Below are 25,099 nucleotides of genomic sequence, written 5' to 3'. Positions count from 1 at the left end.
TTGGGTTTTAAGCGTTTAAGTAGACAAGTAGACAAGCAGACAACTTAGTTCATTCTAGTGAAGTAGGACCAAGAACCATTGAGTATCACTGTAGCCGGGGACCAGTTTGACAGACGTACGATTTCCATGGAAACCGTGATCCCATGACAATGGAAAAAGCAAGGAAGTTATCGCCGAATGTTTTCATGTCTTGTTGACTATGAAGTATGAAGACTGATAAGCACAAGCGAAACTAAGTTTCTGTTGCTGTCTTGTGGTAAGTTACCTACGTTAACGTTCTAATTCACTGCGTCTGTTTTTACTGGACCTAAATGTACTTACACCATTGCACAATGGGAACGCACATTTAAGTCCACATAATGCTACATAAGTCCACATAATGCTACATAAGTCCACATAAAAATAATCATTTTTTTAAAAAATGCACTGTAGCTTCAAGTTTTGGTTTATGGTTAAGCAAGGTATTTTTTGGGGGGGCGCCCTTCAGAGTTTTCTACATGTCTCGTGCATCTGTTTATTAATTATTTGCACTTATCTATGAGTTGCAAAAGTGCGTGACTAAGTAAGTAAGAGTCAGCTCATGGGCAGATGCCCTGTGATTTTCTTTTAGAATTCACTGATATAATTCAGAATTCATTGGTCAACGATGACAAGCTGCCCTGGCTTAGATGCAGACATTACCACCCCCATGTTTCACAAAAAATAATAGTAAAAAAATATTTTCTGTCTTATGGTAAATGGCCTTGCTTTTATATAGCGCTTTTCTACCTGTTGGTACTCAAGGCTCTTTACAGTCACAGACTCATCTACCCATTCGCTCACACATTCACACACGCACTGGGAGCAACTGGGGGTTCAGTGTCTTGCTCAAGGACACTTCAGCATGTGGCACATTCCGGGGATCGAACCGCTAACCCTCTGGTTCGTGGACAACCCGCTCTACCTCCTGAGCCACAGCCACCCTGAGCCACAACCGTCCAGGCTTTGATTACATAAACATATTCTGTATTGCAAAATTGCAAAATTGCAAAAAAAAAAAATACATACAAATACATACTACAGAAATAATGTTGATATTTCTACAGGAAGTAAATTAACTATTAGAATATATAATTGTAAATGTAATAGAATGTAATAGAATATGTGCATTATACTACATGATGATCAATATTGTGGCTCCTAGGTGTTCTTTCGTTCCACCATGCATTCAGATGGGGACAGCGGACTGAAAGACCTGGAGGCCAAGCTAGCCAGTAAAGAAAAGGAACTGAAGGAGCTCCAGGCAATGAAAATTCAACAGCTGGGAAGTTCCCTAAAAAAGGCCCAGGAGGAGTGCTCCTCCCTCAGGTACCACTGCCTCCTCAGTATATACACTTGCCAATGGATAGCAGGTATTGACATTTGGCACATGTACTGCATTTTATCAATTTGGCTCTAGTTTTTCATCGAACATGTCTCTGACCATGCCTTTTGGCCAGACCTGTCATGAATTCAGTTCATGCTGTGGATGGGAGGCTTTGGACATTCTTTCTTTTGTAATGTTGGAATCAGTATAATTTATTTACTATATTATTTATACATACATCGGATTGAGCTCACTCGTTATTTAGTTTCTAGGAAACTAAAACGATCTTGACACCAGTCTGAACTCTGTTAGGCCTGAGTCAAGTTGCAAAAGAATATATTTCCTCACCCATCTCTCTATCCGTACAGATTTATTTGCGCAGGTTTTGAAATATGTGTCAGAGATATCAAAACAATGGAGGTTCGTGGGTTATCAAGAGTAACCAGGACATTGTATCTGGCAAGACATATTGCTATTGAAATGTTTAAATGTCATTTTTTTAATCCAACAAACTAAATTCTATCCACATCTGCTCAGATATCTTGCAGCATACAAATTAAAGCAAAAATATCTGACGCGAACAATATCACCCAAAAAAATGCCACAAGTAAATGTGTGACAAAACATGTCAAACAGTATGTTTAAGAAATGTATGGCCTTCCACGTTTAAGGAGCCTGACTTAGATTTTTAGTGGCTCCTTCTCTGGCATATATAGTTTTCTTGTACTTCCACACACACATACGCTGATCAGGCCACCTGCCTAATATTGTGCCTATTGTGCTCGGGGAATGGACATGGGCCTTCTGAGGGTGTCCTGTGGTGTCTGGCAACAGAATGTTGTTAGTGGGGGCCTTTGAGTCCTATGGGTTGAGGGGAGGGGCCTCTGTGGATCATCCCACAGATACTTGATCAGTTTGGGATCTAGTGAATTTGGAGGCCAGGTCAACACCTTGTGATGTTCTTCATGTTTTTTTGAGTTGTTCCTAAAGCGTTTTTGTGTGTGTGCCTGTGTCAGGCTGCATCCTGCTGGGGATGGCTGCTGCCATCAAGGAGTGTCATTGCTATGGGCTGGGAGTGCCTGGTCTGGTCTAGGTGGGTGCTACATGTCTAAGTAACATCCACATGAATGCCAGGTCCAAAAGTTTCCCAGCAGAACATTGGATTGTCACAAGATGGTTAATTTTATTCTTCTCCTTTCAGTGGTTTTAATGTACATAGACAGATGAGACTTGGTTTAAATGAGAGGCTCATGTCTGGGGACGGTGGTGGGGGGATTATACCAGCACATTCTAAAAGAGAATGACAGGACACCTGTCTGAGTTGAACCTAAAGAGAAACTGGGTCATGCAGCAAGACAACAACCCCAAGCTCACAAGTTGTTCTACAAAAGAATGGTTAAAGTATAACAAAATTAATGTTTTTGGAAGTCAAAGTCCTGACCTCAATCCAATAGAAATGTTGTGGAAAGACCTGAAAGCAAGCAGTTCATGTGAGGAAACCCGCCAACGTCTCAGAATTAAGAATGGGCTAAAATTCCCGTAAGCCACTGTAGACGACTGATCAGCATGTACCGGAAAGGTTGTTTTGCTGTTATTGCATAAGAGGATCACAGCACATACTGAAAACAAGGGTTCACATACTTTCACAACACACAGGTTTATACAAATGATTTCTTGAATAGATAAACACAGAAGTATAATATTTTAGTTTTTATTTGTTTGATTGGGTTCTCTCCTAATAGGGGACTTGTGAAAATCCGCTGATGTTTTGAGTCATTTTTATGCAGAAATGTTGAAAATTGTGAGGGGTGCACAAATGACAGCTCAAGGAATATAGCTGAGTACATTTTTTTATACTTTTTACAACTGTTACAATTATTGGATTGGATTTGACTTAATTTTTCAGTTTTCAGATGGACAACAATGACAAAAAAGCTAATGATGTCAACTTTATGAGTTATTCTTTTGAACACACTAATAGTATTGAATGCTTCTTTTGTCAGAGAACACTACCAGCAACTGAAAGAGGATTTCCAGTTCAACCTGGCCATCCTGGATGAACGAGACAGAGAGCTGGAAAGATATGATGTTATGACTGCCAGGGATCTCTCAGAGAAACAACACAGGTACAGTCTATCTGACTATAGATTCCATTGAAGAGCATGTACAATAAATAAAAAAGGTTAAAAAAATATATTATTACTGTACTCCATTGAAAAATATACAGAATATGCTTTGTGAAACTGCGCATGATATAGAAAATATACAGAAAAAATGGTCCATAGGCTTTTTGAGCTTGTTAGATATATTTTTCACTTTGATATGGTGTAAGGACTGCCATTATTTCTTTCTAAAAGAAAAGATGTTACACCTGTACTTTTCTTGCTATGTGCTATGCTATGTTAAAATGTCTCCTGCAAATTAGGTCCATGGATGACCTACTCTACCTCTACGTTCAGCCATTTTTGAATTTCATGCCATCATTTAAGAGATCAAATCCTGGACTTCCGGTTTCACAATCAGCATGTGCAACAAGCTAGTGCTAGCCACTCTGCTACATGTGGTGATTGTGACAAAAACAAAGAGAATATTCTATATATAATAAGATTTTTGAATCTTTTTGAAAAAATGTTAGCTATGACTAAATGGATGACTGAAATATCTTTCCTTTTGATTTCCAAGATGAAGGAAAGACACTATTTTAATCACATGTTGACTTTGCCTGAGGAATTATTAAATGCATTATATTAAATCAAGAAAGCAAGAAGAACAGTATTGGCCCAACAGAGACACTTTCTCAATCTGCTGTTACTTAAATGCTGCTCTCATTTTCAGGCAAGCAGAGCTGAGCCAGCTCCACATGCAAATCACCAAGCTGAAGGAGCAGAGAGCCAGAGAGGCCAGGGAGAGGCAGGAGGAGCTCCATAAAAATCACCACAGTGCTCTTCAGCACAGGCAGCAGTTGGACGAGCTAAAGAGGTGAGGCAAAATAATATTTCAGCTGCAATCAGCCCATTCTTAACTTAACATTGCCAGTGAAAACCATTGCCTTAATGCTTGAGGCCATTAAGCGGAGGCTTTTAAATGAAATGGGTATGTCTGATTGATTTATCTGTGAGGCTTCCTTGTAAATAGGGTCTATTTGCTTTCTTTTAAAGCTAATTTGTAGCATGAGAATGAGCCAAATAAAGTAGATACAACCTGGAGGACAAACCATCTTAGAGAATTGAGACAAAGTTAAATGATCTACATATAATGAGGCCTAAATTGAACAATGTCCTTTAAAGCTGGAGTTGACCATAGTTTTTGACAAAATGCAAGGGTGACAAAGAACATACTTGGTGTGTTCCTCTAGATGGCAGGAAATAAGAAGAGCATAAAGTGTTAGAAAACATTTTGGGGTCAGATCCAACCTAGCAAGCACAACAAACACGTCAGCCACTGGATACAGTCAAAGGCATTTTCAGCACCTGTTGACACTGTGTCTTCTGGAAGGCATGTGGTGTCGGAGATGAGTACAAACTTACCAGTAACTAAATGTTAGAGAATGAATGGCTGCCTTTGCTAATGTCATTCTAAAGCAATACGGTCAAATGCTAAACATTAACCATTTGACTGTTGAGAACTTGAAGCTAACTGTTAATTTTTTCCTTAATGAGTTTTAGAAGTGATAGAATGTTCAGTACACAAAGATTGAAAGGGGCTGTTCTTATTTATAGTTCACAATTTAGAAAGTTCTCAACCCCAAATTGAACTACTTCTTATTTTTTCCTCATTTCTTCTGTGCTTTATATAAGCTGCTCTGAACTATTCTTATTTAGTAGAACCTCTTCCTTCTCTATTTCCAGCTCCCAATCATTGCCATTTCCCAAAATAAATCACTTACTGTACTACCGTAGAATCATGGACAGAGATTGCTTTTAAAAGCCACAGCCGTTGAGCCACCGATAACGATTTCTTGTGAGCATTGTTTAATCCTACCAAGACCTGTAGGATTGTTCAACTCATTGTATTGTTTCAAATAAATTGCCAGTGTGACTGATGTTTAGGCCGGCAAACACAATTCATTTTTCAGCATTATATATTATAAAAGTTATGTATTAGATTGAGATTGTGTGTTTTAGAACTGTGGCTGAAGAAATTCAATCCCACATGGAGGAGTATGACCGGATGAAATTGGATTTGCAGTGCAGGATAAAAGACTTGGAAGGAGAACTTGCCCAACAGAGACAGGTGAACAAACACACATTTTCATTCCCATTAAGGTAAACGGTTCATAAAGAATATACAGATGTGACACAGTGTAAAACACAGTGGGCTATTGACACAAATCGACCAAGCAATGAGCTCTAGGTCTTGTGTTACAACCCGTCACACTTGGCTCAATACAGTGGTGAGCCATGCAGTCTGCACGACTAAAATAACTAATAGAGCAGCCAGACATTCAGCAGGGATCAGAAGCAGACCTTTAGGATGAACCCAGACAAAAGACACAATTTCTGAACCTATATAGTGGCTATTACACTGAGTTGGCTGACTTGTCCCAACATCAGGTAAGATGAGGAGATGCTAACACTGAGTGATAAATAGGGTGCATTTAGACTGGTGCTGGCTCTGGGGAGTGTACTTTCTGTTTACCTGACACTCTGATGACAACATGAAAGATTCATCATCATCCTCTCCTCACTTTATTCAAAAGTACAGTGGAGTACACACCCGTACTAGATTAGTGAAATGAAAATGACTCAGTGCCTATAATTTCTTTTAACTGCTATGTATTTATACATTTTTCTAAACTCATTTCAATGTCATGTTGTTGAAAATAAATTGCCAAAAATTGCCAGTTTACATTTTCACAACTGTATTCAGTAAACTGCTTGGTTCTGGTTCATGGTTCCTCAACTAAAAACAAGAACTAACGTAGAAGTAACTGGCCTATGTAGAAAAATATGAGGTCAAATATTCACAACTGCCTTGCAAATAAAAGTGATTTCAGTTGCACTGTAAACTGTTTGAAGTTGTTTTTTTTATATTGTAATGTAGTACTGCACAATACAAAATGCAACGTAGAGGCTTACATGATGCTACTGTTGTGTTTTGGTAAGGCAACTACAATATCAATAATTGTAATAGTTGTAAAAAGTATAAAAAAATATACTCAGCTATAATCTTTTTTGGGAAAACAGGAGATGACCTCAGCTTTTGACAGTGAACTCAGACAGCGGGAACATGAGTTCAACTTGAAAATGGATGAGTTGCGTGCTTTGGTTCTGTCTCATGATATCAAGGTGAGTAGAATGTCTCTTAGGAAACAGGGTGTGTGTTACTCAAATAATGAGTCTATTCATGTTGTCCATCTTTTGCACGTTTGTGGTGTAATGGGTACTCATACAATATTTATATAGTACAGTAGTATTCTAAATCTAAATAATCTAAGTAGATGAGCAGACTGCATGGTTTCATTTTATGGTTTGCATCTAATGTCACAATGGCTCTTCCTTCACACCTAATGCTGTTTTAATTTACCACTGCTTGTGCTTGTGTCCAGGTGAAGCTGCTTTCTAAAGAGTCTGAAGTTCACTGCCAAGCTCATCTTCAGGCCACAGAGGCTCTCAATGAATCCAGGGAATTCTGTCAGCAGATACAGACTCAACTGCAACACAAAGACCAGGAGATCAAAAACATCATTGTTATCAAGGACAATAGGTACGCTCTTGTAATGAGTGAGTGTGTATGTGTTTGTGAATGAGTTTAACATGAGAATATTTTCTGCCCTAGGATAAAGGAGCTTGGGGACAAGCTGAAGCAGAAAGAGACCCAACTAAAGGAGAAGAAAGATGAGCACATTAAGAAGTGAGTCATTAATCAATCAAGAGTCAGCTGCTGCCACTGGTACTAAATGAATAATCAAGTAAAAGAGAGAGAAGGAAAGAAAAATTTACAAATTTTTCAACATATACATTTCTTTTTATGCTTCCATACCAGCAACTGCGGTGTCCGGGGCATTTACATAGTGTCAACAATGGGATGTCTGAAGAGTTTTGAAGCTCAGTGTGAATGGCACCAGATGTTGCCATCTGACTAACTCCTGTCTAATCCACAAATGGTCAAAGAGGTGAACTGTGAGTGGAGCTGAGGTGGGCAGGTGATGTCAGATCAGATTCTCGTGACTTTTCTTGCAGTAATATGAATAAAAACTAAAGGAGAAACTGCCCAAGTATAAATAAATGCAAGGACATGCTCGTTTTACAGTGACCAAAATGTTTTATTCAAAACTAACCACCAAAAACGTGGTGTCAACAGACTGACAACACACAATATTAAAATATTTTTGTATTTGCAGAATATTACACAAAAGAGACAGGTAACACAACACAGGTAATTGTCTGCGTGGGTTCTCTCCAGGTACTCCAGCTTCCTCCCTCTGTCCAAAGACATGCTTGTTAGGTTCACTGGTGATTCTAAATTGGCCGTAGGTGTGAGTGTGAGAGGAAGTGTGAATGGTTGTCTGTCTCTCTGTGTTAGCCCTGCGATAGACTGGAGACCTGTCCAGGGTGTACCCCCACCGGTTACGGAGGATGAATGAGTGAATGAATAAAAGTTCACTTTTTTAAGGCGTTAAAGAGCTGCAACATGTCACTGGATGTGCTGAATTTGCACATAACAAGGCATTTCGATTTGTCTCTTAGCTTCCTTGTTAAGTCTTGTTCAGAAGCCATCTGCTGATCCTTGCGAGAGTCTGTCGTTGTCTGAATGATGTCAGTAAAAAGGTTCTTAAAAACTGAGAATGAGTTTTTGCAGTTTCAAGATTTCCTGTTATGTTAAATTAGACTTAGAAAAATGAAATACTTGCCGGTATACGATACAGTTTGAAGAGCTATCCGTGGTTCTGAACTGACAGCTCCGCCCATCTGTAACACACAGTAACAGACAGCGACACAGCGGTTGAGCTGTCTACTATGAACAAGAAGCTATGGTCTGGCATCTCTACGCACGTCTCTTTCCACCCTAGTAGCTTAAGGCTATGTTGGGCTGGCAAAAAAAAATGTTGTCGGTTGGTGAATGCTTGTTCATTAGACACAAATACTACATGCAGCTTGTGGTTTAGGCAGTGCACGTACAGTATTTCACTGCCCATATCTAATGTTGTCAGGTCTGTAATGGTAAATTCAGAACAAGAGTTGGAAGCGGTCTCTCTGTTATGCCAGTGGGTCCTACGTGCACCAGTGGTGTCTCTGGTGCTGTCAGCTTTAAGTATACCAGGATTCTTCAGTCTCCCTCACCGTTGTCTCTGTTACCAGTTGGGGATCCTTCTCGATGTTAAAATCCAGCAGAGACATGAACAGTCCACTTCTTCTCAAATGCCTTAAATTTACCCCTCAGTGGCAACTGCTGCCCACCAGTATCCACATGATCTCAACCAGAGAGGAAACATTATAATGCTTTCTTTTTATTTGATCCGTATTTAAGTGGATATAGCTCTACCTATTTCGTGCAGCTTCCTCTTTCTCTCCACATAGTCTTACAGGCCAGGTGTTCCTTTGACGTGACATGTTTGTGAAAGCCTTTGTTGGTTTCCGTGACATGCTTCCAGTCACTGTAGCCTTTTGTGGGGATGGCTGAGTGGAAAAGGCTCCCCTCCCCCAGGTAGTAAACAGTTTAGCATCTAAACTTGCAGCAGCAGCAGCAGCAGAACGTCTTATCGGCTTTCACTCCAGCTAGTGCCTATTCTAGTACCAGGCAGTGAAGACACATTTCCACTTCCATGCACACAGACTCATTAGGTTGGTGTGGTGCCTAACCTGTTTAGGTTCTGTCTACTGTCTTCTTCTGAAAGCGACTGCTTTGCCTGTGAACTTGAACTTACTGCTGTTGAAGGGGGTGGCGCAACAATTTTTTTGGCGGGAAATCTTTAACATGGAGATGTATGGGATTTGACTCTCCTTTTGAGCCAGCCTCAAGTGGCTCATTCAAGGAATTGCAGTTGGTGCTAAACACACACTGAGCTTCAAAACCACATTTCTACATTGGCCTCAAATTCAGTCCCAGAGTATGCCGTTTTTATTCAGGGGCATTATGTTTTCAGATTGGCCATGTATAACGTATGTACATCATTTTATGTTTATCTTCAAGTATCTGGGCTGCTTTTCTGTCGGATTTACTAAAACGACATTTGGAAATGTAATTGACGTGGTTAAGTGAACAGTAATAAGAAACCACTTATTTATATAAAGTTTTTATTTTTTCTTCCTTGTCCTGGTTTTCTAGTTTTCACACCTTGTGTCACATATCATAAAGGCTTGCCATGACAACAGTTTTGTCTTGGTATTCATTACAATCAACTAGTTGTTTAGTAGTATCTTCTCTTTTCTGTTCTAGAGATGTATCCTCAGTCAATCTTACCAGCATAAAATGTAAATAAACATTAAATAGCTAATATTGTTTATAATATTTTTTTATTTGGAATCTGTCTTCTCATATCTAACCATATGGCTGTTTGGTCAAGATTTGGGGATGTGGTCCGAGCTCTGAAAAAACGCGAAGCTCAACTGGAGACTCAGCATCAGGCCCACAAAGAGCAGCTGCAGAAGGCTGAGGAACACATTGTTAATCTTCAGCGAAATATGGAAGACCAGCAGAAGACGATGGAGCAGAAAGACGAGACAATCCAGAGGTGACACAGGCGGCACTTTTGGACCACAGGAACCTTTTCATAGTCCTATACCTAAGTACCCTATTTTGTTTGTGTGTGTCCACACCGCACGAATTACATTATTATGGTTCATAGACCTCAATTTCAATGGTCTATACAAAATATATTTATTATGTATAGAGCCTATTGCTGCATTCTAAGTGAATTTGTGAGCTTGAAGTTATTGCTGCCTTCAAATTAAACTTGTGGTTACCACATGGGAAGTCATGTTCACAAAATATGTGGCAATGAAGCGATCGCAAGAGCTCTAAGTTGTAAAGCGCCTTTAAATGGGGTTGTCAAGACACCCTATTGAGGTATTCATAGCCTCATAAGTGGAACGTCCGAGTTCACGAGTGTGACATGTTTGCTGTTGTGCTGTAATTTAGTAGCACAGTTTTCTTCATAATTTTATGATGTGCTTGAGGAAAATGTTGATATTCCAATATGGCTCAACTTTAAGAAGCCACCAGACTACCAATTTATCAAGCTAACAAGTGGGTAACTTGATGTTGGAAATACAAAGGGATAAGGATCTGAGTGTTTTCCTCAGACACATTATAAAATTGCAAAGAATAACTCTATACATCTATACCACAAGAGGGGGGAGTTTGTAAGACTCCTCTTGTGATCATGGTAGACACAACCCCATTTGAATGCATCGTAATGTGAATTGTTTGGTGTGAAACACTGATGAAACAAAGATGGGGAAAAAATAACTCAGTTGCTGTCTTTCTCTCTCTCTCTCTATCTCCCCCCTTTCTGTCTCTCACACACATGCACCACACATTGACAAACCTGATTAAATCTGTGTGTTTCAGACATAAGACTTTATAAGCAGTGTGCATACTGTGTGTGGACACAGCAGCAGGGACTACCATTGATGATATAGCCTTTTTTCCAGAGAAGCTGTGTTATATATAAACTGTGTGTGTGCCTGTCTGTGTTTCCAAAGGCTGCACATGGATGTAGAAGCAATCCGGACTGACTGGGACAAATACATCAAACAGGTCTCCAGTGAGATGGTTGTAAAAGATACTGAAATCATCACCCTTCAGGAGAGAGAAACTAAACTCAAGACTGAGCTGGAGAGGAGCAGGGAACAGATTGAAAGGTGAGAAGCCAGGGAAATGGGAAGATGTAGGGAGAAATGCAGATGAAAGAGGTGGGAAGGAAGAGACGAGATAAAAATATATATATATGATTACGTACCAAGAAGAGAATCATTTAACCTAAAGAGAATATGGAAGTTATAGAAAAGAGATTTAACGTGATAAGCGGATAAGCAAAATTACAAATATGACCTTTATGACCTGTTCCGAGTTGTCCTTTATGACTTACTATTTGTCTGTATGTATTTGTTGTTAGGTATAAGCAGCAGTTGAGTGCTGGTTTGGAGAGAGAGAGGGCTTTAGAACAAAGAGGAGTCCAAATGAAGCTGGAATGGCAGAGGCGCTGTGAGGACATAAAGGCTGAACACTACCTGGCCAGTGAGCAGCTGATACAAGACCTGACCCAGGCCAGAGACCAGGTGAGCCTCTCACACATGACACAACCTCTGCCACCACACACTATATGACATACAGTATGCATATGGCTGCATGCACTGCAAATGTGATTGGAAATTTCCTTTGAAAGGTTTTGAGTGCTTCAGTTTTGTAGATACAGAAAAAAAGCAGGTTAGTTAGATCTCTACAACTTGCAAATCCAATGTTGATGTCAGAGACTGATGGGCAATTGTGCAAAAGGCGTACAACAAGTTATTTCTGTTTGAAGACTCTTTGTGTGTTGGCACTGTGTAAATGAGGATCAAATGCTTGTCTAGCTATGTCAAGACAAAATATATTCCATGATTTGTATTTTTTAACATAGTTCACTGCACATCCTCATTTACGGTACTGTAGTTACACACAATCCTCTATATATGTGTATGCTACACTTAGTGGCTCTAGGTGCATAATGTGTCCAAGTAAACGTTTGATTAAATCTGTGTGATGGTAGGCAAACAGCAGCCTGTACTCATGTATAGGGCATTATGCCACTTGTTTGAGCAGTGCATTGATCTTTGTCAGTGTGCCGAGACAGAAATAGCAGAAGCACCTTTGTTATATCCTGGTTTGAAAGCCCAGGCTGATGATGCAGTCAATAATGGCACCAACACAGTTTTTCATCCCTGTCAGGCTAAAGCAGAGCTGAAGGAGAAAGAACAAGAACTGCGGGACGTGACTGTCTTACTACAATCTGTTAGAACTGAGAGAAATCAGGCAGTACAGGTGAGAGTCCACCCACCTTATACTATGCAGATTAATAGAACAATTAGGAGGTGCTGCTAACCTTCTAACTAAAACAATACAAAAAACATTATAACAAAAGTATAACTGTGTGATTACACAACACACGGGGTACGGATTCCTTGTTTTCACAACTCCACACATACACACACGCAGATAAGCAGAGTGACTTTAGTGCCGTATGATTTTCAGTGTGTTTCCTCTGTCTGAATTTCCTGTTTGTGTAACCACATCTGGTTGTCGCTTATCTGCATTTGAAGAGAAAACAAGCTGTTAGTGAAGCTGTAAAGTAGAGCAGCTCAGCAGCATAAAGCTCTAAATATTATGTTAGACAGCAGAAAAGCAGTGACACCATCTACATCTGTAGACCAGCTGACAAATCTCACACAGTTATTGAGGTTTGTTTCTAATGGTCCTGTTATGTCTGAATAAAGCCACAATGAGCATTTATGTAACAGACACGCCTGCATAACTAAAGCCAGCAGTGGTCCATATTGAATATCTGGAAAAGGGCACAGTCAGAAACTGAAACCAGACACTGTTTGTCCATAAATAACACTGAGCATCTTTTATATCCCGTAGGATTAATCACTGCTTTGAAAAGTCAATCAAACATGGCACATCTGCCGTTAACTAATCTGCTTACTTCTATACTATCGGTTATAAATTCAGAAAGGTCTTAAACACTAGCACTGAGATTCAAGTTCAGACTACTTCATTGCTGATTTACTTTTATAATAGAAGGGATACTGTTAAAAGTTAGTTAAAAGAAGTTGTATGCTTACCAACAAATGTACTAGAGGTTAGTGTCTTGGATGGAGCGTGTTTAAGTATAAAAATAACTTCAGGATTGAAGCTTTTTATAGGACTTAATGGCTGCGTGATTTATAAATGAGTCTCTAATAATATTAATTACTGTGCAGGAAGGGAGATATTTAAATGACTGAATTGCAAGCACGGGAGAGCACAAACAAGTTCAATTGGATCACACATAGCAAATACTAAGCATTACAATAAAATTGAGACAAAGATAAAAAAGGAAAAAGGTGAATACCATTACAAAAATATGGTGAGCAAATAAATATGTAGCATTTTAAATCTGTTTTAGAGATGGTATGCAAGGCATAATGAATACATGAAATGATTGTTATCCTCAAAAAAAAGCAGGCCTGATCAAAAGTACAATTATAAATTAATTATAGTGCATAAGACGCACCATTGATGCTCAGTTTAAACATTCAAGAAGATACAAAAAGTTAGAATTATTTAGTTCTGATGCAATTGTTAGTCTTTTACAATCTACAGATTGTCTAAATCCCCTAACCCCAAAACCTGAAAAAAAAAATAATAATAAAAAAAAAACCTTCTTCTGCAGGAGACTGTAAAATAAAGCTCCTGACGCTGACCAATATTAGTACGATAATCATAAAGGCACAGGTGAGATGACTGGGTTCAGCACTTCAAGCTGCTATGAGTGGCCTATCTTGTTTTGTCCACAATTTAAATGGAGTGGAAGCCAACAGTGTGCTGGTCAGGCTACGGAGCAGTCCTACAGAGAAGATTTCCTTTTCATCAAATGACACCTACAGAAACCAAAATGTTCTTTGAGCCAGTGCAGACTGTCCGTGAAGCAGCCATACCAGCTATGACACAAATCCAGCTGAATATCTCAAAATGAATTTACTCAGGGTATTAACAGAAGATGTAAATGATCCCTCTTAGGTTTAACAAATATACTGCAGGCTAGCCCCCACCCTGTCCGCACATGCACACGCACACGCACTCAAGAGTTGTCCTGTTTTTGGCCTTTGGCCTTTTGATAGTGTTCTGAAAAGTATGCTGGCCTTTTAGTTTGGCTCAGTGCCTCCCCAACATACCATACTCTGTGAGCTCCCCTGAAATCCACAGGGAAAACATACCATGGTCCTGTGATCTCATAAGCTAAATACTTGGAATGCATCTGTACATACTCAAAATATCATATAATTGTATATTTTTTATTTATTCACAGTACATTAGGTTGCATATTCTAACCTAATGGGCAGATGTCCCAACATGTGTCTGCCATGTCAAAAATATACAATACTGAATACCATTTAGATAGATAGATAGATAGATAGATAGATAGATAGATAGATAGATAGATAGATAGATAGATAGATAGACAGATAAATAGATAGATAATATAGAAGTGACATAATATAATATACAGTTTAACATCTGGTTATGCACAGAAATGACAAAATACAGGACAATGAGAACACACTGAAATTTTCATTTTAATTATTTTTTTTTCATCTATGTATCATCATTTGAACTATAATTATATTTTTTAATAACTTTAAAAAAAAATTGTTAAACATCCTAGGATGGTCCTGACTCAGTTTCTTTTACTATACCCTACAGTTAGCATAGAGTGGAAGTAGATCATTCAACACAGCAATATGTCAGTGAACCAACCAGCTGTATGCTCACATTCATGTCAAAATGTCACAGTGACAAATGACACCCAGAAATGTTTCCAGCGTTGAAGCCTAGTGCTGAAGGTTACAATTATGGAAAGCTGAACTTGGTATTTTATCTATTCAAATGTGTGGATGCCTGAATGAAGTGATATGTGACAGCCAGGTACCAGAGAATGTCCAAAAAATCCAAAGCTTATTGAAGAACTTCAAGTCATACATGAGAAAGCCACTAGCAAGCCTGATGTCTGTACTTAACTCTTGTGGGTTTTATCAAGGAAGATATATATTATCTATAAAGATAGATAAGATACAGATATATCTTATCTATCTTTACTTTCATTAACAGCTGAGCACTGCTTTGGTATCTTATTGCATGTGTTCAGATAAGAAGCACTCACAGCATAGTCATAATCTAGAATGAATGGTAGGTCCTTAGCGTGTCTATTGGCCATACCAGTGTTAAGGCACTTCTGAAATGTTGTTGCCAACATTTTGGCAATCTCCTACAAAATCAGCTCCACACAGTGTCTGTGCAGAGCTGCCAGATTTGTATGTTTTCTGTACAATTTGACAACTTAGCGCCAACAAAGTAACAAATCCCCCAATAAATGCAATAATTGTTGTCAAATTAAATCAATTATATGAGATAAAAACATGAAGTACATTGCTTTTTTCTGGATGAGTGTGTCTTTGTCAACCCACAGGGTCTCGCACCGAAGATCGATTCTCTGGCATCAGAAGAGATCCATCGTCTGCAGGAACAGAACCACACCCTGCGTGCTGTTGTTTCCCAGATGAGAAAGGAAATGGAGAGTCTCAGCCATGTCCAGCTCCATCCCCAGACTGAGACACAGGCCTCTTCTTCTCCGTCAGTTCAGCATCCAGGATTGTCTGCCACCACCTCAATTGCACCTTCAGCTCATACTCAGATGGATTCTGGACCACCTGCCCGATCCAATGACAAAGTCAACCCAGCAGGTGTGGTCAGCACTCCAAACGCAGCAAAACATTTTGCTGAATGACTACTGGAAGAAAATAGTAATAAGCAAATGTGGGCCCATTGGTTCTGATAATTTGTGCGTTAGGTTTAGGATAGTTTTCTTAGACAAACAAAGACGCCACCAAACATTTCCATTGGGTTGCTTTGTCATAGCTTGCACACATTACTTTGTCAGAAAACCTCATAAGCCTTGTTTTTTCATTTGTTAGTTGATGCAAATGACTCGCAACACTGATTGTAACCATGGAAACATTGGTCTGCAGGTGTCATTAATAGTTACCTTTGTACTTATAAGCCTGTGTGTACGTGGGTTAAATCTTTACGCTGTCTAACTACATTAAATAGTTGAATATAGTTAAATCTTATAACAGTATGACTTATAACAGTGCAGGTTAGTCTAAAACATCTTGATAAAATCTGCCCCAGGCTACACTCAGCCCTTGGAGCAGGAGGCGTCTATGGTGAGCTGGAACCTTAATGGGCAGCTGGGATCTGGCACAGGACTGCCCAGACTGGCTCCAGCCCCACACAAAACTGCACAGGACCAGGCATACACAGACAACTCACACTTAGAGAACCAAGGTCTTAAGCAAGGTATTTTGAATTCACCATTTGTGTTTGTCTTGTGTTAAATTAAGTGTTATTTAAATATTGCCAATTATAATGTGGCATGAAGGGCCTGCGGAACTTTAGGGAAAAAACATTCCCATCTTTGACTTCCAATACACCCCTGAAATATACATTATATTCCATATATTATATTTACAGTATATGCATGTAAACTTTGTTTTCATTTTTCTTTCTCAGATGGCCTGTGTCAGGGGGAACATGCCAACACTTCTGCTTTGACAATGGAGGACAGAGGAACTCAAACGGAACCTGTTCCTGCCACAAATATCATGGAACAGGTACTGAATGAAATCAGTATAGCTGAGGCTGGCCTGTCAGTTTAATTCACTAGTACATTCAGTTCCCACCTAGTTTAGTGCGGATGAAACACTTTCACAACTTCCTGCCCCTCCCTTTGCTTTATTTCCTTTACCAGTAGCACAGCTGGCTTCAGCTCTTGGACCAAACATTTATGGGTGTGGTATGGTGCCTGGTCAGGCCATGAGAGCTGACCAGTCAAGGCAAACTAGGATTTAGGTGTAGGGAACAGTTCTGCCTCAGTTTTTACAGGAAACTTGTAAATATGCACAAACAAATAGCACTTTCCCAGCTGTTTCATGGGGACTTTAAAGCTACTGATATCTGACGCAGCTGAAACAAAGGCAACTGGACTTTTTTTTAAAAAAAAGACATTTCACCACACTTTTGTTTGGCTGTACAAGCACCCGAAAGCTTGAGAACCTTCACAGACAAATGTCCAAACTCATCTTCCTTCCAGAGTGCACTGGTGCGTCAACTCCTAGAGGAAAACCTGTTTTTGCAGCAGGGGGCCTCAAGTCTGATGTCAGGAGCTGTGCATGAAAATGTCCATCGTGCTAAAAGTAACCCTCCTCTCCTGCATACAAGGCTGAAGAAGGCAGTGTCCTGGATTGCCCGTTTGAGTAGAGATAAGCAGCAGCTGATAGAGATGTGCAACTTCCTCCGTGCCCAAATCAGCACTGCTGGAGCACAAGGTACAGTGACAGATGACACGCACCATTACACACATCACATGACGTGACAGAGTTATTAATACTATGTGTAAGTAAAGGGAAGCAGAGTTACCAGTCAAGCCAGGCTTTTATTTAAGGAACTGACCATTCTTTTCCTACACAACAAATCAGGGAAACCACAAGATATGACACTGGCTTCAAAAGTTTCATGCAATGCAGTAAAATCCATTGCTATATAGGCTAACTGTCATCAGTTTCTCATGACATTGTGCCAGAGTCTTGCTGGTAAACATTTGTGGCCATCTGTCTGCTTTTATCACAGCTTTGCCAATAGGCTATTTGCAGTCTCTCCCTTTAATTAGCTAGTTTAGATCCCTGCTGCTCTCAAGTTTCTTTCTTGCATCTTGGCTCCTCCAAGTGGGGATGCAAGAGATGCGAGTAAAAGACACTCCCTCCATCATCATATTGAGGAAACAGCAAAGACCTCATGTTACACAGCATAAATGTATTCTAATGTGTGGAAACATTACGTAAAAACTGAGTCAACTGGCGCTTGATAAATACAAAACTTTAGCATCTCTGGAGTTGCTGGAGGTAGTCCTTGAAAACTCTCTGGGTCACCAGCCTGAGGACAGGGGAAGACAGCAGGGAGCATAATTGAAAGCACCCATAGTCTGTGTATTCAACAGAACCAGTGGAGCCAGAGAGGGACCCCTCCTCAGAGAAACAAGGAGACCAGCATGACCGGCTCTCTGTTCTGGAACAGCTGCAGTACCAGCTCACCACACAGGTATTTGCGCCAACTCTGTAGCGCAAGTCTCCTCAGATCTGTCTCTCACTAATAAACTGTCCTTTCTCCTGTTCATTCAAATATCTTCTATAATACATGTCTGGTGCTTGAAGTCATCCAGTATATAATCATTCACTATAACAATTCACTTCAATTCAATTCAATTTTATTTATATAGCGTCAATAACAATACAAATTGTCTCAAGACGCTTTACAAAAACCAGCCTGAAACCCCCAGAGCAAGCCTGAAGGCGATGGTGGCAAGGAAAAACTCCCTTTTAACGGAAAGAAACCCATGGTTCAGTCCAGCCCTAATTATAAGCTTGATGAAAAAGCCTGACCTTGAAAATAGAGAGGGTGTCTGCCTCCCGGACCCAAACTGGGAGCTGGTTCCACAGGAGAGGAGCCTGATAGCTGAAGGCTCTACCTCCCATTCTATTTTTTGAAATTCTTGGAACCACAAGTAGGCCTGCACTTTCAGATCAAAGTGATCTATTGGGATGATATGGTACAATGAGGTCTTGAAGATATGATGGAGCTAGGCCTTTAAGGGCCTGGTTGCCCTGACTAAGGCCTTGCTTGGAAGAGTCCTGATGGTTGCAAACTAATTCCATTTTCACAATAACTGATGCCGATCCTTGGAACACACAAATGTCTAGAAGTGGTTTTATACCCGTGCCCTGATATATGCCTTGTTGCAAATGTTATTACGGAGGTCTACAGAAAGAATAGTTTCTTATACTTCTTTGTAAATTCCATAACCTAATTTAAAACGTGTGTGTCTTTCTAAATCAAATCAGTTCAGTTTGCCACAGGTTGATCAAGATTAATATACAACTTAGAGAAAAACTGAGTGCCCTCAGGAAAAGGTCTGAACGAATGAATGAGTGACTAGTTTTGATTATTAAAACAAAATTATTAAACATTTTATCATCTACAACCGTCCCAAAAGTGAAGGGGTCTGCACTCTTGCTGAAGTGATTATATGTCTTACCTCTGGGGCGAACTACCCGAAAGGTCACAGAGGATGAATATTATGTATTTCTCTGTGATACCACCAGAGAGCACAGTGGCTCCACTATTGTATTTGCGCCGTCAGGAGTTGCAGTACGCTCTGAAGCAGAGGCCTTGCACTGTTGCTGAGCAGCTCGTCACAGGAACCAGCAACCAAGGCCCTTCCGCAAAAGGACATGTCAACACTCACCAGGGACACAAAACCATAAGCAGTTCTGAGGTAACAGCAGAACATCAAACGCTGCAGTAATTGATTACTGTGCAGTAAATTAATAAAAATGTATAGGATAGGAAGTGAAGCAAGTGCAGTGTTGTGGTGTCTCAATTTCAAGACTTACAATGAGTGAAATATTTTAATATGAAATAATGGCTTTCTTCTTCTTCAGAGCTCCAATTACAAAGAGAACACTCCTCCTCTCAGCCAGACACAGGCACAACCACTCTCAGGTCTGTCCAGGCCTCGGCTGTCATCAGAGGAATCGCTGCGGTCCTTGAACGAGCTGTGGGGGATTCTGGACAATGGACTCAGTCAATCTATTTTCTCAGAAGGTAACTACATCGATACAACTGACACAAGCACACTTTTCCCTCTACACAGATGATGCTTCGGTGGACCCACCCACAACTTAAGTTAAAAGTTCGACTTTCAATCTCAGTGTACAGGATGCTAAATGCTATGTGCCAGCTGTTTGATGAGACGTGGCGCAAAACACTCACCAATGTGCCTTCTGTTACTCCACTGCAATACTGACACAGTAATGAAATACCAGTCTGCCTAGAAGACCAACTGCCTCTAATCTGTTCCAAACTAGTTCAGCTTTGCTCAGTCAATATGTTACGACGCTAGCCTGTTGTTCATATAAAGGAAAAGTTCAAATGTGTATGTCAGCTGTTATCACCTAGCACATATCAGACTGCATAAATGACCAGTATTATTAATGGGTCATACTCTGCATACAGAAATCTTAGGTTACATGATAGCTTATAGGTTAGAAACTTTGCATATCCATGCACATTTAACGCCCTGCAGCTAAGTGACCTCATGTACATAAAACATACAGTCTATGTGGATTTAGACAGTCCCAGATTCTTTACCCAGCCTTTCTTTACATGACCTTACTGTTGTCTAATAGACGTTATCTCATTGGTTAGGGACAGTACATCCATAGAATGTCTCTTTATCAAAATATGCAGCTTCTCTGTTGGGTAGGAGTCAAGGACAGATAGACAGACTTGTTCTTACTCAATGCGCGGCTCTGTCAGCTCTCCAGGGTACAGTTTCTCAACCAGAGCAGCAGCCATGCCAGGCTGAGGCGGTGTGATCAGCATCATACCATTTAATAATTGTGAAACCAGAAAAACCTGGCACAAGGTTTGAATACACGTGATGACTGATGATAACGGCACTGAGTAGGTCAAAGAGTTTATTAAAGGTAGAAACAGCTGCGTGACCATTGATTAATTTAAATGTGAGCAAGAGGGTAATGTACAAAAGTAAGCAGTTTAGAAAAGGGTATCTATAGATTTCAAATTTAGTTTTATCTTTGACTCCATGTGAATTTCAATTTAAGATTACATCTACTCTGCTTTACTTTAACTGTTATCACCAATGTGAGGAAACAACTGAATGACCTCTTGTTGTTAACAGGTTTGAAAGGGTTCAACAAGTTGAAGTCTGATCTGAACAAAATGCTGAACCCTAAATTGCTTTAAATGTGTATATGTTGCTTTGGATCCTTGAAGTGTGTACTTGAAGATAAACAGCACTATTATTTAGTTTGGTGACTCCCAGTGACTCCCAGTGACTCCCATGCTTCATGGGTTTTGTCCAATTCAATGCCTTTATGAATAAAAAACAGTGAAGGCCCCATATGTGAATCTTTGAGAATAGCACTAGCAATATTCAAATAAAGATAATATTTATTTAAATTAAGATCCAAAAACATTTTATGCCACTGATGATCACGCACCTTGTAACACTAATCCCGTCAGACAGCCCAAAATTTGTGAATAGACTTGGTTAAAGTTGTGTCATCTGTGGCAGGCACTGAAATTACACTTCTCTTGTCTGCACCCAAAGGTGAAGGTGACCTCAGCAGGAAGGAGATGGCTACGTCTGGTGGTTCTGAAGTCCAGATGATGGTGTGTGGTAGCGCTTTTGCTCACAACCAGCCATCTACTCAGGTCCAGCAGAGGAGTAACCCCTCTACAACACCATCAAGCTCTACCAAGACCAGCAGACCTGCAGTCCGTGGCAGAATGAACAAGATCAGAAACTACAACATTAAAGACTGACATAGGACATAGGACATAGGACAATCTGTCAGATCACTCCCATACCTCTGTGAAAGCAGTTTTTAAATTCTTCTAAGACTCCGCAGTGGCTTTTACATGTCTAAACTAGCCCTGATTACGTCAGTAATGTCCCTGGAGTTAAATTAAACAGAGGGAACTTGACAAAGGGACAATACGTTTCAGTGGGCTTAAATGAAAAGGTTAAAACTACATTGTTTTTTTTTTTGTTGTTGTTTTTTTGGTTTGACCCATACTAACTGAAGGCCCAGATATCTCAGTCTATGCTGCTTTGATTAATGCCATTCATTTGTAATTGACGTATTTTTGATTTTCTTGAGATACCATGCTACCGGTCTGGAAGATAGCTGGCCTTCCATCTAAAAGAGGCCCAAAGCAGTGTTAAACATCTTTACCTTGACTCTACCAAGTGCCTGGTAAGAAGGGAGGTTTGGAGAGAAGAATGGCATTTAAATTAACTTTTCCCCACTTTATTTTGTAGCTTTTGAATGCATTTGATATAAAGATGAAGATAACTGTTTGCGTAGTTTTTATTTGTAACTGACATAGCTATTGCCCACTGCTTGTGTGTGTGTGTGTTAATGGTCATCAGTCTTGTTGAGTTGGGACATTTTCTAAGTTTTGAGGAGATCAGGCTAAGTTACTTTACTCTGCGCTGTTGTGTTTGACTCAAGTCTCAATAGTCTCTGTGCTTCCATCAGGGACCTCAGTAATTGGGTTCTTTAGGGACAGACTGGCCCCTGATAATAAAAGTAGGATATCTGGAGCTCTCTGCCTCTGAAACACTGCCTTTAACACAGAGGGTTACCCAAACCCCATGGACTGATCTCTTCAGCCATACTGCACCCCAACCATGAGGCTGGGTATCACAAACTCTCATCTTGCTGGGATCTGATAGGAGCACCTTACAGCAGTGCATTGCAGTTGTACAGATGGAGGTACTCTGACTGTCTTGTGTCTCAGAATCCAGATAAATACTGTTATTCCACCTCTGCAGGAGACATAATTGCCACTGTACCACTTTCACCTTTTCTTCCCAACACAGTTGCATGTGACAAGTGTGCCACTGAATCCAGAAATGGAGGCAAATAAGCTCGTCCTCTGCAAAAGATCTCTTTTTCCTCTCAGGTACACTGATGTCAGGGCTGGCCTCATCCATCTTTTAAAGACGTGTGGCATTAGGGACGGGTTGAATGTAAGGGCAGCTAACTGACATCATGAGCTTACCTCTCTTTGGTTCTGGAAACATGGTACACCACTGAAACACTGACCTTATGCCACTGTCAACTTTAATTAAATGACAGACTTACACTGAGAATAGCAAAAGAGGCAAAACCCTGATTCGTACGTGGTACTTATAGATGATATGTACAGGAGGTCAACATGGCATGTCTGCGACTTTGTTTGTCTAAGACTGTTTCAGAAATCAAGTTTAACAAACTCTCATTGCAACCCTGAACTCTGAGTTAGTTCAGTCAACTTTGAGTATGCTGATTATGAATTAAGTCGTCATCAGCAGAGCTTCAATACAATGATTAAACACAGCTAAATAAACAGTGGAGCCATTTTTATCCAGTGGACTAAGAAATATGCCTCTGTGCCACTGATGACCATGACATTTATCTCACATAACGCAAGTGGGGTGATGTACAAATGAGTGAACACTATTACATTTTATTCTGTGTAGTTCACTCATTCATCACTTACCCAACTTGGTCTTCATTGATATATTTACCGTATATTACATTAACATTTTAAATATGTAATGTATGTATAAATAAAATGCAAGTGACAGCAAGTGAAACTGGTTTAAACAAATAAAACTTTATGAACCTATACTTGTAGCATAATTAGTTTCACCAGCATTTAATGTTAATATCTTAACATAGTCCAGTTTTACAATCTTGAAGGCCGTTCAGCTGCACCATAGTCATCCTCACTCACGTAATCTCCAACATGATATGCTAGCTATGATAGGAACATTCTGTCAATGCAACCAGTCACATCGTGACAAGTGAATGATCATTGATCATTGTTTTATGTCTCTGAAACGTCATGTAGATTTGTTTTATTTAAACAGTTATTACCTAAGTAATTTATGGTAAATGTTTAAGTGCGGGGGAACTGGTTGACAGCTTACATAGTGCCACTATGTTATAAAGGATAGTGTGCAAATCTATAATGTGGTTGAGCAATACTTGACTTGTTCTATCAAGGTGAGGTTTTCAGACAGGAGAAAAAACTCAGTGTGCTTCATTGGTGGAACTAAATTCATATTCAGTGACAATGATAATGGTGTACACGGTCTTCCTTGCAGTGTAAGCTCATATTCATTATTTTAGCAACAATATGGAAATCTGAGCCACCGTGTAAAGCACCCTGCAGCTCAACTAAATTCCAATAGCAGCATAGCATCATGCTTACAATTATTATAAGAATTCTAATTAATCTGCACCACTGCTGATTGTTAATCTAATCATCATGAGACAAACTTATTCCCAGTGTGCTACATGATAATGAGGCTCCCTGGTACACTTGTGTTGACAGGCCCAGACATAAAGCTTAGCTACAACTACAGCAGCAGTCCAGGTTATGTCAAGTAAAAACTGCTGTAAGAAACATCTGGTTTTCTTGTTACAATTCAACTACAGTGTGTAAATTTGACAGAGACTCGCCAGGGTACAGTTATGAATACAATCTTGAGCAAAGATAGGACACCCTGGCAGTTCATGTTTAATGCACCGACCATAAATGGAAACGTCCCTGATTTGCATCTGACTGGGGAGCTTCGTTGAAAGTAATCATAAACTTCTCTCTCCACTCATTTCCTCCTCCTTCTCTTCTCGCATCTTTCAACTAAAGAAGACGTAAAAATACCTTCTTTTTTTACTATCACCATCAGAGAATATACTTGCTGAAGGTATAATCAATACATAAATCCTATATATAGTCAGATGCGTTTTTAAATTAATTCAAAGAATTCATATTCTCCTTCACTGTGCGACACTCATAAAATCTGCAATACACAATCTACTGCTATTTTGCTTTGAAATGTATGATCGTGAAGTCAGTAGGTACTTAATTCCAGCCAGTAGAACCTGTCTGTCTGTTCCACTGTTGATCTCAGGTGCACTGTGTGCTTTCAGACACTTGTTATCACCGTGCTGTTACAGTAGGTCAACAGGAGAAAAACTCTTTTTTCAAACTGTTTCCTCACAACATCATGCCATCTGAAATGCTGAACTCTCATAACCCCTAGAAGTCACACGAGCTTTTCCGGGCTGCGTCACCGCTCGGCCCCGCCTGTTAATCACCCTATCTCAAAACAGTACCCGCCCACCTGTTGCGATTGGAGGAGCCCTCACACCCCCGCTCCGTGAATGGTCAATTCAATTGTCATCCAGAGTGCTTCCTGGTTTGAGCCCTCGTGTCCCAACGCCGGGATGTACCTTCGTTTTTCAAGAGAAGTTACGTAATGTTAAACTTGAACAAGAAAGGGATTCTCAAGCTTCTATTTATATATAAGATCAATAGGCGGACGAGTTTTTATTATTATTGTTATTTTTTTTAATAAAAGTTCTTTAATAT

At 39.9% G+C, this 25,099-nt stretch overlaps 1 protein-coding gene across 3 annotated transcripts; it reads left to right on the top strand.

Annotated features, from left to right (window-relative positions):
• Positions 1 to 126: 126 nt before the first annotated feature.
• Positions 127 to 24,678, top strand: ccdc57 (coiled-coil domain containing 57). 3 transcript variants are annotated; one of them, XM_084567597.1, is made up of 20 exons: positions 127 to 256; positions 1,184 to 1,347; positions 3,349 to 3,471; positions 4,181 to 4,324; positions 5,470 to 5,578; positions 6,532 to 6,633; positions 6,894 to 7,051; positions 7,124 to 7,198; positions 9,852 to 10,019; positions 10,993 to 11,151; positions 11,406 to 11,568; positions 12,218 to 12,310; positions 15,498 to 15,771; positions 16,220 to 16,387; positions 16,601 to 16,701; positions 17,181 to 17,415; positions 18,084 to 18,184; positions 19,284 to 19,418; positions 19,585 to 19,747; positions 21,279 to 24,678. In XM_084567597.1, exons 2-20 carry the CDS (start codon positions 1,202 to 1,204, stop codon positions 21,491 to 21,493), a joined length of 2,832 nt encoding a protein of 943 aa, XP_084423723.1. In that variant the 5' UTR covers positions 127 to 256; positions 1,184 to 1,201; the 3' UTR covers positions 21,494 to 24,678. The 3 variants fall into 3 exon arrangements, with proteins under 3 accessions (XP_084423723.1, XP_084423725.1, XP_084423724.1); XM_084567599.1 differs by lacking the exon at positions 16,220 to 16,387; XM_084567598.1 differs by lacking the exon at positions 127 to 256 and having other exon boundaries at positions 1,171 to 1,347.
• The last annotated feature ends 421 nt before the right edge of the window (positions 24,679 to 25,099 follow it).

This window comes from Chelon labrosus (genome assembly GCF_963514085.1).
Source record: "Chelon labrosus genome assembly, chromosome: 19".
In the NCBI taxonomy this organism is placed as follows: domain Eukaryota; kingdom Metazoa; phylum Chordata; class Actinopteri; order Mugiliformes; family Mugilidae; genus Chelon; species Chelon labrosus.
This window is presented reverse-complemented; position numbering and strand designations above follow the sequence as displayed.